General features: G+C 41.6%; 1 protein-coding gene across 7 annotated transcripts in view; it reads left to right on the top strand.

The window, feature by feature from the left end:
- Nucleotides 1-8,591: 8,591 nt before the first annotated feature.
- Nucleotides 8,592-14,849, top strand: part of ppfia1 (PTPRF interacting protein alpha 1) — a 41,599-nt gene continuing 35,341 nt past the window's right edge. For all 7 annotated transcript variants that reach the window (XM_063470194.1, XM_063470203.1, XM_063470211.1 and 4 more), the window contains exons 1-2: nt 8,592-9,652; nt 11,046-11,315. In XM_063470194.1, the coding sequence (XP_063326264.1) occupies nt 11,046-11,315 (270 nt within the window). In that variant the 5' untranslated portion in view covers nt 8,592-9,652. The remainder of the gene's footprint in view (nt 9,653-11,045; nt 11,316-14,849) is intronic.

Genomic DNA, 14,849 nt, shown 5'->3' with positions numbered 1-14,849 from the left:
GACTGCGACCGTATTGCGTTTAAGAAAAAAAAAAAGGAAAGAAACAAAAACAAAAGAAATGGTCCTAATCAGTTTTATGTGTAACAATTTAATTCAATTGTAAGCCGATTCTTGTATTTTCAGTTGTGTTCTTTGAGTTGTTTATAATGTACAAGTCTGGTGAGCTACTGTGAGTTGCCGACTGCAGCTACAGTGTTAACTCTAGAAGCTGTGTTTTTGTGAACATTGTCAACCCTTCAGGTTGATAAAATTATAGCTCACCTAAGAGGATATGATGCTGCAGTGATATAATTTTGTTGTACAACAGAGCTAGCTGAATTAAGATATAGAGTTACACTGATACTTATTGTTCATTCTGAATGTTCTAAGTAAGTGTGGCTGTTTCACAACGGTGTATGTGACTATATGGACCTGTGACCTGTTTGTAGGTCAGGTTTTTTTGTTATCTGGTAAAAGGATGACTCGACAGATGGACCTAGTCTGAAGCAAGCCCCATCGAGGAGCAGTGATTCCACAGTTCCAGTGAACTGGATGGCGAGCCAACCCAAAAGTGAATAGGATTTGCTGAGGTTTTATTGAAGCCAAAGTTTCGTTCCCATTGAAGCTTCAGATACCTGCAGGACTACGAACTTTCTTCCTTCATCGGAGTGCGGTAGGACAAACGTTAAACAAACTGAACGGGCCCCAACGATCCATCAGTTACCAGACATTATTCACTCATACAATTGACTCAGAGAAAGCTGTATGCGCGCACTTTTATTTCGTTTGTTATTTTGGGGGAAATATTTTGTATTTTATTTTATTGCTTTCATTACATTTGTTTGCAGCTGCTGTGTGTCAAATATAACAAATTTGTGAACAGTCTACTGTGGTGTGGCCCCTCCTTATTGATGTTTATACCTTGGGCTCCTGCTGATCCTAGATTTTCTGATACTGGCTAGTGGGAGTTCAGTCATTCTTAATAATAATTCGTAAGTTGGGTTACACATGGGTTGCTCCTCATCAGACGGAGAGTCAGGTTCCTCCTCCCTCCATTCCAGCGAGGGAAGTCCAGTTGGAACTCCTATGCCCCCTGCTGACCGCCGCCCATCTCCAGATCGCCTGCCAAACTCTCGCATATGGTCATCCAGACTGATACACAAATTCACCAAGGCACTCAACAATTTAGGTAGCTCTTTGGTTGCCAACTCACGTTTGATGTTCTCGTTTAGGCTGTTTAAGAAAGCCCCTCGGAGTGCCTTCTCCTCCCAGCCGGCCTCTTCGGACAGAATCCAAAAATCTACGGAAAAATCAGCCACGCTCCGCCGGCCCTGTTTCAATGTAAACAAACGACGAGCAGCACTGTCTGGGTTAGACCCCTTATCAAACACACATCGAAATTTGCTTAAAAAGTTACTGTATGAGATAGAGGGCTGAGCGCTCAGCACCGCTTGAGCCCACTGCAGAGCCCGTCCAGTCATTAGCTCGACCATAAAGGTGATTTTGGCAATGTCAGAGGCATACGCTTGAGTCTGCTGCCTAAAAACCAAGGAGCATTGAGTCAAAAACCCCCGACATTTATCCAGGTCCCCGCCGAATTTCTCAGGCACCGGTAATGTGTGTTCACGTCATGGCGGGGGTGGAGATGGCGGAAGAGGAGACGCCGCTACTTCGTCTAGCAAGGCCCCCTGTGGTTGAATGGGTGCCCTGGGTGTAGCGAGCAACATACCTTTTAGCTCCGATACCACCTGTAGTAACGCGGACTGCTCCTCGGCGACATGCTGCAGCATTTTCTCATGTCGCTCCAATCATTCAGCCTGGAGCGCGATCTCGCGCTGGAGGGGGGTAGAGTCCGCTGAGTCCATTGCTGGCTGGATTGTTCTGTCACGGCTAATGGAAGGTGTGGACTCAGGCGCGGAGCTCTGGGTTTAAGCAGACAGTGCGTTTATTTACAGTGCTTGAAATACAGTCTTTAAACAGCGTGATATCCAAATAATGTCCTTTCTCTCAATTCCCAAAAGTGGTATAGGTGAGTTTCCCCGTGAAGTCTGTGTGCACTCCTTCCGTGTGAGTTCCTCCTCCCGAAAACACCAGTGAATCCTTTCTTTCCACTCCTCCGTCCCGTACTTCTCCACCTGAGAGACGAGCAAACACAACAGCGGATAAGAAGGCTTGCCTTGCTATGTGGGTTACAGAATCACGAGCACACTTAGCTACCGAGCTCCGAGTACAATCCAGCGTCGACTGCCGACTGGACACACCGTTAAATACCTCCGCTTCGTGAGGAGTGATTAGCGGCAGCTGGAGCGGAAGATTACACTTCCGGGTCAGGGGTCGGCCATTCTCACTCTCTCGGAGACGCCGCTCCTAGGCATAGCCAGACCCGGAGAATAGGGAGGGAGAGAGAAAAAAGAGAGGAAGGCACACACACATCACAAATAAACAAGCAGGTCGTCCGGGGAGGACCGTCTGACCGTGACAATAACGACACAGCGCACAATGAGGTGGTACTCAATTGTAACAGAAAACAACAAAAACCAAATACAGTCAAGTCGAGCCTCCTCCTTTCCACTAGTACCTGGAAAGGAGGCATTACTTGCCGCCTAGTTTCATGGCTATAGTTTTAGATATAGTTTTAAATAAGTGCTGCTGAAGATTTTACCATGTCTTTTGATAAGGCCGAGGCCTATCAGCTTCTCATTTGTGATGATGATTGACTACAATTGGTAGTTTTTCTTTGGCAGCATAGTTCTTGACAGTGAATACATTACAATCTAAGAGTTATGTAATGAGTGGAAGAAACTTTAGCAACAAGCTCAACACAAATCTCTCCAGATCTGTGGCGCTACCAGAGGTTCGTGCGCTACGGCAACCTACGCCGCCTGAGATGTGCCTCTAACCACGACCTGGCGTTTTTGGCCCGGATGGCATTATTAAATGTTAGGTCGTTGATGAACAAGACCTTTATCGTGAATGACTTTTTTACCACTACGGGTCTGGATTTACTCCTCCTGACGGAAACCTGGATTCGTCCTGGTGAGTCCTTTCCTTTTTCTGAGCTCCTTCCCCCGGACTGTGCTTTTTTCAGCTCACCGAGACTTTCAGGTAGGGGTGGAGGACTTGCTGTGGTCTTTAGGAATAAATTCCGGATACGGCAGCTGCCCCCCCGGGTCTTTGTGTTGTTGTCTACTGTCCTCCGAAATACAGCAAGACTTTTATCAATGATTTTGCTGATTTTTTAGGATCTATTTGCTAAAATTATGACCGTCTTCTTATTGCTGGTGATTTTAACATTCATATCTGTTGTAAAGATGATAGGCTTGCCAAAGACTTTCTTGCTTTAGCTGATTCTTTTAATCTTACCCAGTGAGTAAATGCTCCAACCCACTCTAAAGGTCCCACCCTTGATTTGGTTTTCTCTCATGGATTGGACATTTGTGTCAGGGACACTAGCAACACTGGGATCTCCGACCACTTTCCAGTCATTTTTGATGCTGATCTATGCAAAACTGATCTGAACCTTGGGGGCCCTCGATGCCTTGTGTGTATCATTGATTATGGGACTGCGGCTGAATTCTCGGTGTCTTTCTCAGAATCTGTCCTCCCTGATACAGATGGCATCACACAGTCTTTATTTGATGATTTTGCCAACTCCTTGCTTACTTGCACCTCGATACTGGATACTCGCCTATAAAAGTGAAACGTCCTAGAAGCTGTTCCCGACCTTGGTTAAATGACTCTACACGAGCACTACGCCGTACCTGCCGTCAAGCCGAGAGGCGGTGGAAAAAGGATAGGCTCCAGGTGTCCCTTAATATTTTACGCAAGACACCCTTCCAATTCCAGAAATCTGCTAAGATGGCTAAAGCGTTTTTTCTGTCGGCCATCGTTACGAATAATAGTCATAATCCACGCATTTTATTCAATATTTTTAATTCCTTGGTTAACCCTTATCCTGAAGCATCGAGGCTGGCTTCTTCGGCCCTTTGTGAGGAGTTTTTAAATCACTTCACTGATAAAATTGCTACCTTAAGAGCCTTAAAAGCTCCGGCGATGAGCCAAGCCCCTGCTTTACACTGCTCTATGACACTTACTCAGTTTGAACTAGTGCCACTTCCTACCCTTAAGGGAATTATTGACCATTTAAAAAATTCAAGTTCTGTTCACAACATTCCCCAATCTCACATTATTAAGGAGGGATTTAATGTAATTGGGCCTTGTATATTATCACTAATCAATCTTTCTTTGTCACTGGGTTGTGTTCCGGCTGCCTTTAAACATGCCGTAGTGAAACCTGTTCTTAAAAAGCGTTCCCTTGATCACTCTAACCTCGCTAATTACAGACCTATCTCGCATCTTCCGTTCCTGTCAAAAATCCTCGAGAAGATAGGTCTGAAGTTGTGATAGGACTATCTGAATGCGAATAACATCTGGGATAAATTCCAATCTGGGTTTAAACTGTGCCATAGTACAGAAACGGCACTTTTGAGGGTCTTCAATGATCTTCTTTTAATTACTGACTCTGGGCGCCCCGTGGTCTTAGTTTTGTTGGACCTGTCCTCTGCTTTTGATCTGCTGGACCATAATATCCTCTTAATGAGGCTTGAACATCTGGTTGGCATTACGGGTATGGCCCTTAGTAGGTTTAAATCCTACTTATCGGAGAGATCCTTCTCTGTCAACTTGCCCCCCGTTACCTGTGGTGTTCCATTGCCCCCCGTTACCTATGGTGTTCCTCAGGGGTCTGTGCTGGGTCCTATGGTGTTTTCTCTATATATGTTACCCCTTGGTCGTATTATTGAAAAGTACAAACTCTCTTATCATTGCTACGCGGATGACATTCAAATTTATTTTTTCTTTCCGATTCCGCAAGTAATTTGGATGTTTACCTGGACGGGTCCTTTAAGTTTGAGAAGCATGTGTCCTCTGTTATTAAATCTTGTTTCTATCAACTTCGTTTAATTTTTAAGGCCAAGCCATACTTACCACATGAGGATCTAGAAAAGCTTATCCATGCCTTTGTCACATCCAGGTTAGACTATTGCAACTCCCTATACCACTGGGCTTCATTCTGCCCTTCAGATTGCAACTCGTCCAAAACGCCGTGGCTCGCCTTCTAACTGGTACTGTAAGGTTTGAGTCTATCACCCCAATTCTCACTGGCCTCCACTGGCTTCCAATTAAATACCGCATTGATTTCAAAATCCTACTGCTTACCTATAAAATCATAAATAATATCACACCTAGCTACCTTATTGATCTCCTCAGCGTGTATATTCCCAGTAGAACACTGAGATCGCCTGACCAATTGCTCTTGGTGCAACCTAGGTCACAGGTGAAAACCAGAGGTGACCGTGCCTTCGCTTCAGTCGCACCTAACCTCTGGAATAACTTCCCTCATGCTATTTGCGCGTCTGACTCGATCCAGACCTTCAAGTCTCAATTGAAAACCCATCTTTTTAGTTTAGCCTTCCTGGCTTCCTAGAGCATGCCTTTTAAGTCTACTTTCTTGCCCTCCCCTTTTCCTCTCTTTTGCTTATATTGTTTTATTGATTTTATCTTTAAGTCTTACTTGCTTATCTGCGTACTTGTATGCTTGGTTAATCAATGCCTCCCACCTGCTAGCTTATCTGCCTTTGTACTTTACTACTGTTTTATTGGATTATGTGAAGTACTTTGGCTACCTCTGGTCTTAAATGTGCTATACAAATAAAGTTGTATTGTATTGTATTGATCAATACAGGTGTAATCAGATCGATACTTTAGTTTCTGGGGGGGGGGGGGAGGTTCTGTATGTACTGCTGTGGTCATCATAGAGGCAGTCTGGTCTGCTACTGCATTCAAGTATCATAGCCCAGAAGAGCCACAGTTTGCTCCTCCTCTCCCCTCTTGTGCTGTGATGTTGTACTATCACGTGACTCAGAAGCACTAGGCAAGCAAGTAAGCATGCTCACACTGAAACATGTTATTTAAATAAAAACATTTACTGGAATTGAAACAAATATACCAAATATAATATGTTTAAGATTTGATTGAATATAACTACCCTTTTGTGTTAATTGTGAAAGGGATACTGCATGATTACCATATTTAAAACTACAAGTAGATGTCCTACAGACTTGATCATTTTATTGTTTCTGTTCTGGGTTTTAACTAATTAATTCAGATTAAGCCATTTGATGCTGTATCCACCTTTATTATTAAAAAGTATGGTATCGGTATTGGTATCTGCCCTGTATTTATTGGATCAGTACCAAATCTTGGAGTCATTGCTACTGACTAGCTTAGCGGGTTCTAACCCTAACTTTTCCAGTGGTGCATCGGTAGTGGACAAATCCCCACAATTTGGAAGACATCCACTATCATACCTATTCCTAAATATTGAACGAATTAGCTGATTTCAGAGCGGTTGCAATTACATCACTTGTAATGAAAACCTTTGAAAAGATCTTAAAAAGTATGATTACGTCCTCCAATAATAACAAACTTGATTCTTTGCAATTTGCTTTTCAGTCAAGTAAAACTCTTTTTTTTTTCTTTTTTTTTTTAAACACAGTTTAATTTTTGATGTGCTTTTAGAAGCACCTCAAAAAACCCAGTTCTCATGCATGAATTCTGTTTGCTGACTTCTCCTCTGCTTGTAATAAGATACAGCCTCATATTCTGAGGGAGAGACTGGCCTCCCAGACCAGTTCCCGATGCCGATTTTAAACTTTCTTACTTAAAGGGTCCAACAGGTCCTCGTTAGTGGACAAATCCTGCAGGATTGTGTCGAGCTCTGATTCACCCCAGTGATGTGCTCTGTCACAACTTATTTTTATTATGTACACAAACAGCTGCAGGACTTCTTATGAGAACAGATTTATAGTCGTTCTCTGATGACACTGTCCTCTTGTCCTTGCTTTATGGCCCTGTTTTACCTGAATTTGTGAAGTGACGTGATGATAACTATTTGAATTTAAATGTCCATCCATCCATCCATTTTCTTTGTTTGGGAATAGTGTGCTATGGTTTTTGGTGTCCCTGGTATACTTTTTCCCATATATACTTTTAGTACACAAGGAACCAGCAGTCACCCACACTTTGAAAACATCTACAACACCGACAGAAGGAAGATTTGGGAACCAGCTTTACCTATACAGTGTCAGCAGAGACTGGAGGGGTCTCTGAACCATCTTTGTTCTCAGCCTATAAGGGACACAAGTGGTCAAATGAACTGCATCACGTTTTTAATTGGGTTTGATTCATTATCTACCCCCCTCCCAGGTTGCTGCTACTGCTACAGCCACAGCCACCACTACCCCATCTCCACCTCAGCACATCTTCACACTCCCAGTTCATTTCCAGTGTGCTGCCTCTCCCCCTCAGCCATGATCCTCCAATACACAGCCACCCTGCTTCTAACATGTTTCTGACTCTAATGCCCAAGAGGCTCTGCAATACCGCCACCAGAACACTGGGTGGAGGTAGAGAGTATATAGCATTGTTGGCCAATCTTTACTTCTTATTTGTGCTTCCTGTGTTTATTTTAAATAATGGTGACGACAAGGCATGTCATACTACGCCAACTGGAGCTGATACATCTTGAAGAAGAGATACTGATAATGAAGGAATTGCAACCGGGAAACCGAGGGTCTTGAGTTGTCACCTCACCAAGAACACCTTACTGATGTTCTTGTACCCCATTCCAACCTTGTACAGGCCTGGAATGGAACAGATTGGTTCTGTGGTGTGCAATGAAAATCTCTACATCTCCAGCTCTGCCAACTCCAATTAAGCCTCATGTCTTTTTGTCAGTTGCACCTGTCTCCCTCTTATTCACACACGTATTCTGTCTTGCATTTACCTGTCAAACTATACATCACAAAAGGACTCACTGCCATGTTTTAAACCTCAGACCTGTCAAATTGTCCATTATTTATTAAAATGCATTAAAGTTATAACTCAAACATTTTCTAGTGAACTTCTGTAAAAAAATAAATTCTCAAAATATCACATCAAAATTTGCAAAATAAATGAATACAAAACTTGTTGTGTTGATCCGTCACAAGAGGGCGTAAATGCTCTCTTTATTGCGAGAGCTTGGTTTATCAGTGACAACTGAATGTGGGCCAAAGAGTGAACTAAAGAAATTATTTGGAAAAAAACAAAAACGTTTGGCTCTTCGATACCTTCTTCCACAAGTTACATTATAAATTATAATGGCTGAATTCGGGCCTTTTAAATCAAACTGTTAAATGTTCCTCTTAATCATAGTTAAGTTTTATTATTGTTATTATTATTATTATTGGTTCTACAAGCAAAACATAGACAAAATACAATATTAAATGTTAAATGTAAGTTACATGTGTATTTAAAACATATCAGAATACAAACTATGGTAAAATAGCCTGTTTGATATTAGCCGAACGGTGAGACATCCGAGAACCTTCACAGACATACATCCGAGATATTGTAACCTGTAAATTTAAATAAATAACGGGTATTGTTGATGGAAAAGTCGTGCTTTGTCTCTGTCTTTTCAATACACAAGTGTAAGCTTATATCCCTACAGGAACTGAACGTACTGCTACTTCTCCACTTCCTCCTGTTGCCAACCTGGGAAGCGCTCTCTTCCCGTAGATTGGCAGGCTAAGTGCAAGCGACACTTAGCCCACCATTGGCTGTCCCGACTGCCGAAGCTGGCAGGCAGTGGCGACAGGGAAGGACCGGACCAACGGACCTCTTTGGTGGAAATACTGACAGAACGCCGGGAAATCGGGCGGAAACAAAGGGAATATATGTTTTTATAAACGGTCTGGATTTCCTAAACAGACTGAAACGCTGCTAACGTTGAATGTTAGCTGGAAGTTTCCTAGCTGGTGCCGTGATGTGGTGACGCGACTCCACGGAATCGACGGGAAGCTAACGTTAGCTGATGCTAACGCTACTTGATAAATGAATAATTTTTAACAGAGCTTTTAAGACTCATTTCAGGATTTTAGCATTTTAGATAGTGTAAGAAACTTTTATGATAGATTTTATCATGTTATGTACTTTTATAATAAATAATGTTAATGCTTCAATGACTGCCTGACGTTTTTAAGCTAAAATAGAGCAGCAAACATTAGCTTCCTAGCTGGCTAGTAGCTAACATTGGCTAGTTGTCGACTTTAAACTGTCTTTAAGCCAAAGAATCCTGTTTCAAATGAGCTAAACCGACTACGGCTGCTTATTTTTTTCACGTCACTTAACTGTATCAGTTAATGTTCACTAGTTATATATGAGTCAAACTTTATATCTGAGGATGGTCGTTCGTTTTGAGATGCAAAAATGAACGCTTCGTTCCAGAATCCAGATATGCAATCACCGAATCACCAGCTTACTTAGTGCTTGTTGGCTAGCGCAGAGTTAGCCAGTCAAACTTGGAATACTGCCCCCTGCTCACTTTATGCGAGTGTCGCTTTGAGGCCTTTTCTGAAATTATCTTTTTTTTTCCACCAAGAGGACCCTTTCACTGCCTTAATGCATCCCTGCCTCTGAATGGAATTTCTGTTTTGAATGACTCTGGATACTTGTAAAGCTTGACAAGGCTCTAATCCACAGTTGGAGTTAGCTGGACTTGTTGACGTTTACTTCGTCATAACATAACCTGGATTTACGAAGGAACTTGGAGTAATAATATTCTTTGAAGGTGAGAAAGAACTTTAACACGAAAATACTTGAGAAAACAATTGTAGGGTTTAACCTAACTCCCAGACGTATCTGATAGCATTACAATAGGCAAGCACTATACTGTCGATGCATTTCGGCTTCCAGCCATCCTCTTGATGGGGACCTAGTTCTTCATTAAAAATAATCATTTACAAAATGTAAAATACAAAAATACTTTGAATAGATTTGTAATTACTTTGACAATTGGTGGCCCCCTTAATCGTTTGCTATACCTCATTTACTACCCAGCTAGCCCTTATCTTCGCCTCTGCAAAAAAGAAAAAGCCTCTGTAAGTCAGCCAAAGTCCTCTACTTCCACTTGTCATCCTGTAGTTTTTGATGCATGGTGCAGTAGGTATCCGTAGTGCCCCCCGCCATCTGTCACTACCTTTACAAAGATCCTCAATGTGACCATCCCCCTCTTAAACATGGTTTATCCAGAGGGGCTTGACCTCAATAAAAAGCGTTAGTTTGGATTTTGCGTTGCGCTTTGCGAGGGTCTAGTAGGTAGATTTGCTCTAAATAATTGGCATGTATCAAGAATGGTTCCCCTCAGTTATAGGAAAGTGCAGTTGACTGTTTTTGAGATTTTGGTGTACCTAGCTGCTACTTGTTCCCTATTGGAAGTTGTTGTTCCTTTTAGGTTGGTTAAATCCAACTCACATGATTCCTGGTTTTCTGTCCGGGAGCCTGTCTACAGGACTTGAGCCGCTTGATATGGAGAGCGGCTTTATTACCCAGACCTTCTCAGCTTTTTAGTAAATTTAACTAGAATGGGTTAACGTAATTGTTTTTCTATAGACTACTATCAGCACAAACTAGTTAACCATTACAGTAAGTCAACTAGATTCAACGGATTTTGGTCTTTGTTGCCCCTTTTGTTAGTCAAAAAGCTACTGTGAGGGTTAATTTAAACTATGGAGATTAAATTACCCCTGATGAGGACTTTCAGACTTGCCCACTGTCTAATGTTATATCTCAGTTTGTTAATAATTTTGTTAATATAGGATCTGTGTGTGTGTGTGTGTGTTTTTTGTTTTGTTTTTTTTCCTTTGGTGTTCTTCAAAGTGGTTTTGGTATTCCGTTTTAACAAGTTAATATGCTTTTTGACTCTGTAATGTCCTAACAAAATGGCACACAGACCTCTGTTGCATAACATAAGCTCTTTGCTTTAGCATGAATATTGCATATACAGCTTTCTTTCCTGCACAGCTACGCCCAGACACTCATTCTGAAACATGTAAATGACAAATACTAGTTGTAACTTTGTTCTTATAAAACTTGGCTAGTTTTATTTTATTTTTTGCTTTATTGACGTGACAGTGACGGAGGTCCTTGTTTCTCCTGTTTTCTCCTGCTCTTTATTGTTGCAGATGATGTGCGAGGTGATGCCCACCATCAGTGAGGCCGAAGGCCCTGGTGGTGGAAATGGAGGAGGTCGTCGAGGTTCCGGTTCGCCACTTCAATCTGACTCAGAGGGTCACTTTGAGTCATTGATGGTGTCTATGCTGGAAGAGCGAGATCGTCTTCTTGAGACCCTGAGAGAGACTCAGGAGAATCTGGGCCTGACCCAGAGCAAACTGCATGAAGTTAGCCATGAAAGGGACTCACTACAGAGACAGCTGAACACTGCTTTGCCACAGGTAAGTGAGAGAGACTTTTTTTCTTAAAGGAAAATCCTATTCTTAGTCCAGGTAGATTAATTCTTAAAGAAATTCAGTGTTTGCCATTCTACAGTTTTTGCCTGAGACTTAGCCTTTACTGGAAGAAATAGTACAGAGTGGTTTGGTTTGGGGAATTGTATGGCTTCTGGATTGTATGTTACAATGGGGTTTGAACTAGCAATGCACCAATATTTGGATTGGCTTTCTGCCAGATGGTAACTCGAAAAGCTGGATTGGATATCAATAACAATGAGCCTATGGCCAGTTAATTCAGCTCAGGTGTATGCCGCTTACTAAACCACTTTGGCAGCAGAAGACAGGTTGCTAGAGGAGGAACTTACATTGTGTAGAGGAATCGAATAGTTTTTATTTTTTGCAGTAGTTTATAATGTAACCACAAATAGTAAAGTAAGAAGACACAACTGAAAAGCTGACAAAGTTGCTGTCTTTCTCTCTTGCTCTCACTGTTATGTTCGGTGTATTACTACTTTGGAAGATTTTACTACAGCCTAACATGTTTCAGCATCCACAAGTCTAATAGGGTCCGTGTGGATGTCCATGTGCCTACCTGTATTTTGAGACCAGGTAGTCTTGTTCACAGTAAATTTACATTATAATGCACCAACTACGCATGTGCTCCAGATAATAGATGTCAATTGGACTTCAAAGAAGTATAACAGGAATGATCGTTTGGCTGTGCGGTTTTCAGCTGTCTGTCTGTGACGCCTAGGATTGAGAGGGTAAAAAGGACAAACTAGTGGTCTTACTGCACAGCGTCCTAATAACTCAAACTGAGTGCAAACAAATTGGGCGGACAGCAAGAATATATTTATTTGATTGTAGTTATTATTGTCCTGTTGACCTATACAGCTTTTTTTTTTCTCTTCCTTAAAGCGTCACACTGCCTCCAACAGCTTGCCTTCTTTCCTGATGCCAGGTGTATTTTTTTTCCACACACGGACAGTAGAGAACAGAGGTGTCAAACTCATTTTACAATTTGGGCCACATACAGCCCACTTTGATCTTAAGGGGGACAGACCAGTGAAACGCCCTTTCTGTCAGTGTAAAGAAGTGACATGTTTAACTGTTCACTACATGATAAAGTAAAAGCTGCTTTGACAAAGAAAGAAATCTGTTAGTACGACTCTTTGGACTGAAATTGTAAGAAATAAATGTGTGAAATTATAGAAAGGTTCTGGTAGCTTATTGTCCACTGTCCAGTTTTGTTTTTGTTTTGTTTTGTTACTGTAGTTGTAAAAAAACAAACAAACAACCCATTGTTATAGTAGAAAGTGAAAAATGGAAACATTTCTATCATTTAATTGTTTATTGCTTAATTACTTTGTAGTATAAATGGTCATAAGGGAGTATTTTAAGCAGTAGGAAAAAACTATAAAACTTATGAAAATACAGTAAAAAGTCCAAGATAAACAAGGTAAGCAAGATAAACAAATGTTAAGAATTATAAATGGGTTCAAGTGCACATTTAGGCCTGTGAGACTCATTTAGACACTCAGACACTGAGCCATGGCTCTGTGGTACATGCAGTTCTCATTCCTAACATTTGTTTCGATGTCACTATGGGATGCCCCTCCTTGCATGTTCCTCAGAAGCATTTATCTCATTCCGCCAATCCTGATTGACTGATGATCATGACAACCATGTCGCGTAGAGCCGCCCACCCTTGCACTTTTACATAGTCGTTATTCAAAAACCTCTTCTCGCAGCGATATCTCTGCATATCTAAACCTTCGTAGGCTGGCTAGCTTAACTGTCCACAGACAGGAGTGTTAGCTTTTCCCCCCACCGGGCGCTAGCTACCTTCGCTCGTCTCTCCTGAACCCAGATCTTCACCGTAGATTGGACGTCATACCACTTACCTCCAGTAAGGCGGTCTTGTCTGCACGATTCAGCACACCAGCTAACACCACTCTTCTTTGGCCGAGACTAGCAAATCAACTAACTTGTACCCCTCTCCGTTAGCATCCCAGCTAGCAAAAAATCTTTTTGGTTTTTGGACAAAGTTTGTGTTTTCCATTGTTTAAGCACCGGTTCCAACCAAAGGAGGTATGTTGTATCAACAGAAAAGGCTAACTTGGTTATTATTTTGCAGAAAAAAAGACTGCTAAAAATAAAAACATGAGAGGTTTTTGGACAAAGTTTGTGTTCTCCATTCTTTAAGCACTGGTTCGAGCACCGTTTAAGCACCGGCACCGTTTCAAAAGTACCGGTTTGGCACCGGTATCGGATAAAACCTAAACGATACCCATTCTTATTCAGGTCATCAAACAAATTTTAATATCAGTCAACGACGATCCTTTTATATAAAAAATTGAGTCTTTACCCCTCAGGCGGAAAAGGTTGATGGGGTAGTGTCGTCCATCTGCGGGGCGGAAATTAAGGTTGGGCGATTGGACGAATATATTGACTATCGACGATAGGCTGAGCCTCTCACCGATTGTTTTTACCGACCGAGTTTTATTTGCCCATCAGTAAGTTTTGTAATAATGTTGGTTGAAGCTAAGAAAAGCAGTCGGCGGGAAAAAACATAATAGCGCTGTTTTATTGCCTATGTTCAGAAAAAAACAAAAACATTTTATTTTAATTAAAAAACCCGCAATGGTAGGGAGGGAAACAAAGAGAAACTGGCTTCTTTTTTCCACTATAACCGTGTTTATAGGCCGTTCCAAACAACAAATGCAAAATTAAACAAAAAGTAAGTTAAACATCAAAATGTTTCTTCCAGTGAACATTAAAAAAAATCTGACATAATGTTAAGTCTTTTGTGCGATTTGGCGCATCTCAAATAAATGAATGAATGAATGAATAATCCAAAAAGTATCTATATTAATACTGAAACAAACAAGAAGAGAAGGTAAAATATTCCCTCCAAACAAAACTTATAAAATCAAAATGCGCAAATCAGTCCTTGCATGATTACATTGCTCCGCTCATCAAAAAGTCACCTGCGCAAATATATCGCCTATTGTCGTTTGTTGGACTGACGAATGTCGGTTGAATGTCGGGCAGTGTGGATGTCCAAATCTGTGAACATGAGAACGAGGTGACGTAGGATTGTGATACCACAGGTGCATCTACTAAAAGTCTCAAACAAGTTTGAATCTCAGTGACCTCGACCTCAAGGTCAGAGGTAAAGTTTTCTGAAAATCTTGTGAACACAATTTCAAATGTATACCATAGGTGCGTTTGCTAGGAGGCTGAGGGGTAGCACTGGCATCCACCAGTATTTTTGAAATGATGATTTTGTCTATTAAGGGGGAAGAAAGCTAGCCAAACGTTTCCAAAAAGATGACCTTAATTTCCCTAACCACACTCAGGCCTGATTACACCCAGACTACAAGCTACTGTTAGTAACAGACTGATGAACCTGCCCAGGATGTAGCCCGACTCTTGCCCTATGGTAGCTGGAATAGGCTGCAGCCCCAGGCTACTCTAATAAGGATAAGCGGGAGAAAATGGATGGATGGTTAAAAAAAATAAATAATGTTTTCA

The sequence above is a fragment of the Pelmatolapia mariae genome, linkage group LG1 (genome assembly GCF_036321145.2).
Source record: "Pelmatolapia mariae isolate MD_Pm_ZW linkage group LG1, Pm_UMD_F_2, whole genome shotgun sequence".
NCBI lineage: Eukaryota > Metazoa > Chordata > Actinopteri > Cichliformes > Cichlidae > Pelmatolapia > Pelmatolapia mariae.
This window is presented reverse-complemented; position numbering and strand designations above follow the sequence as displayed.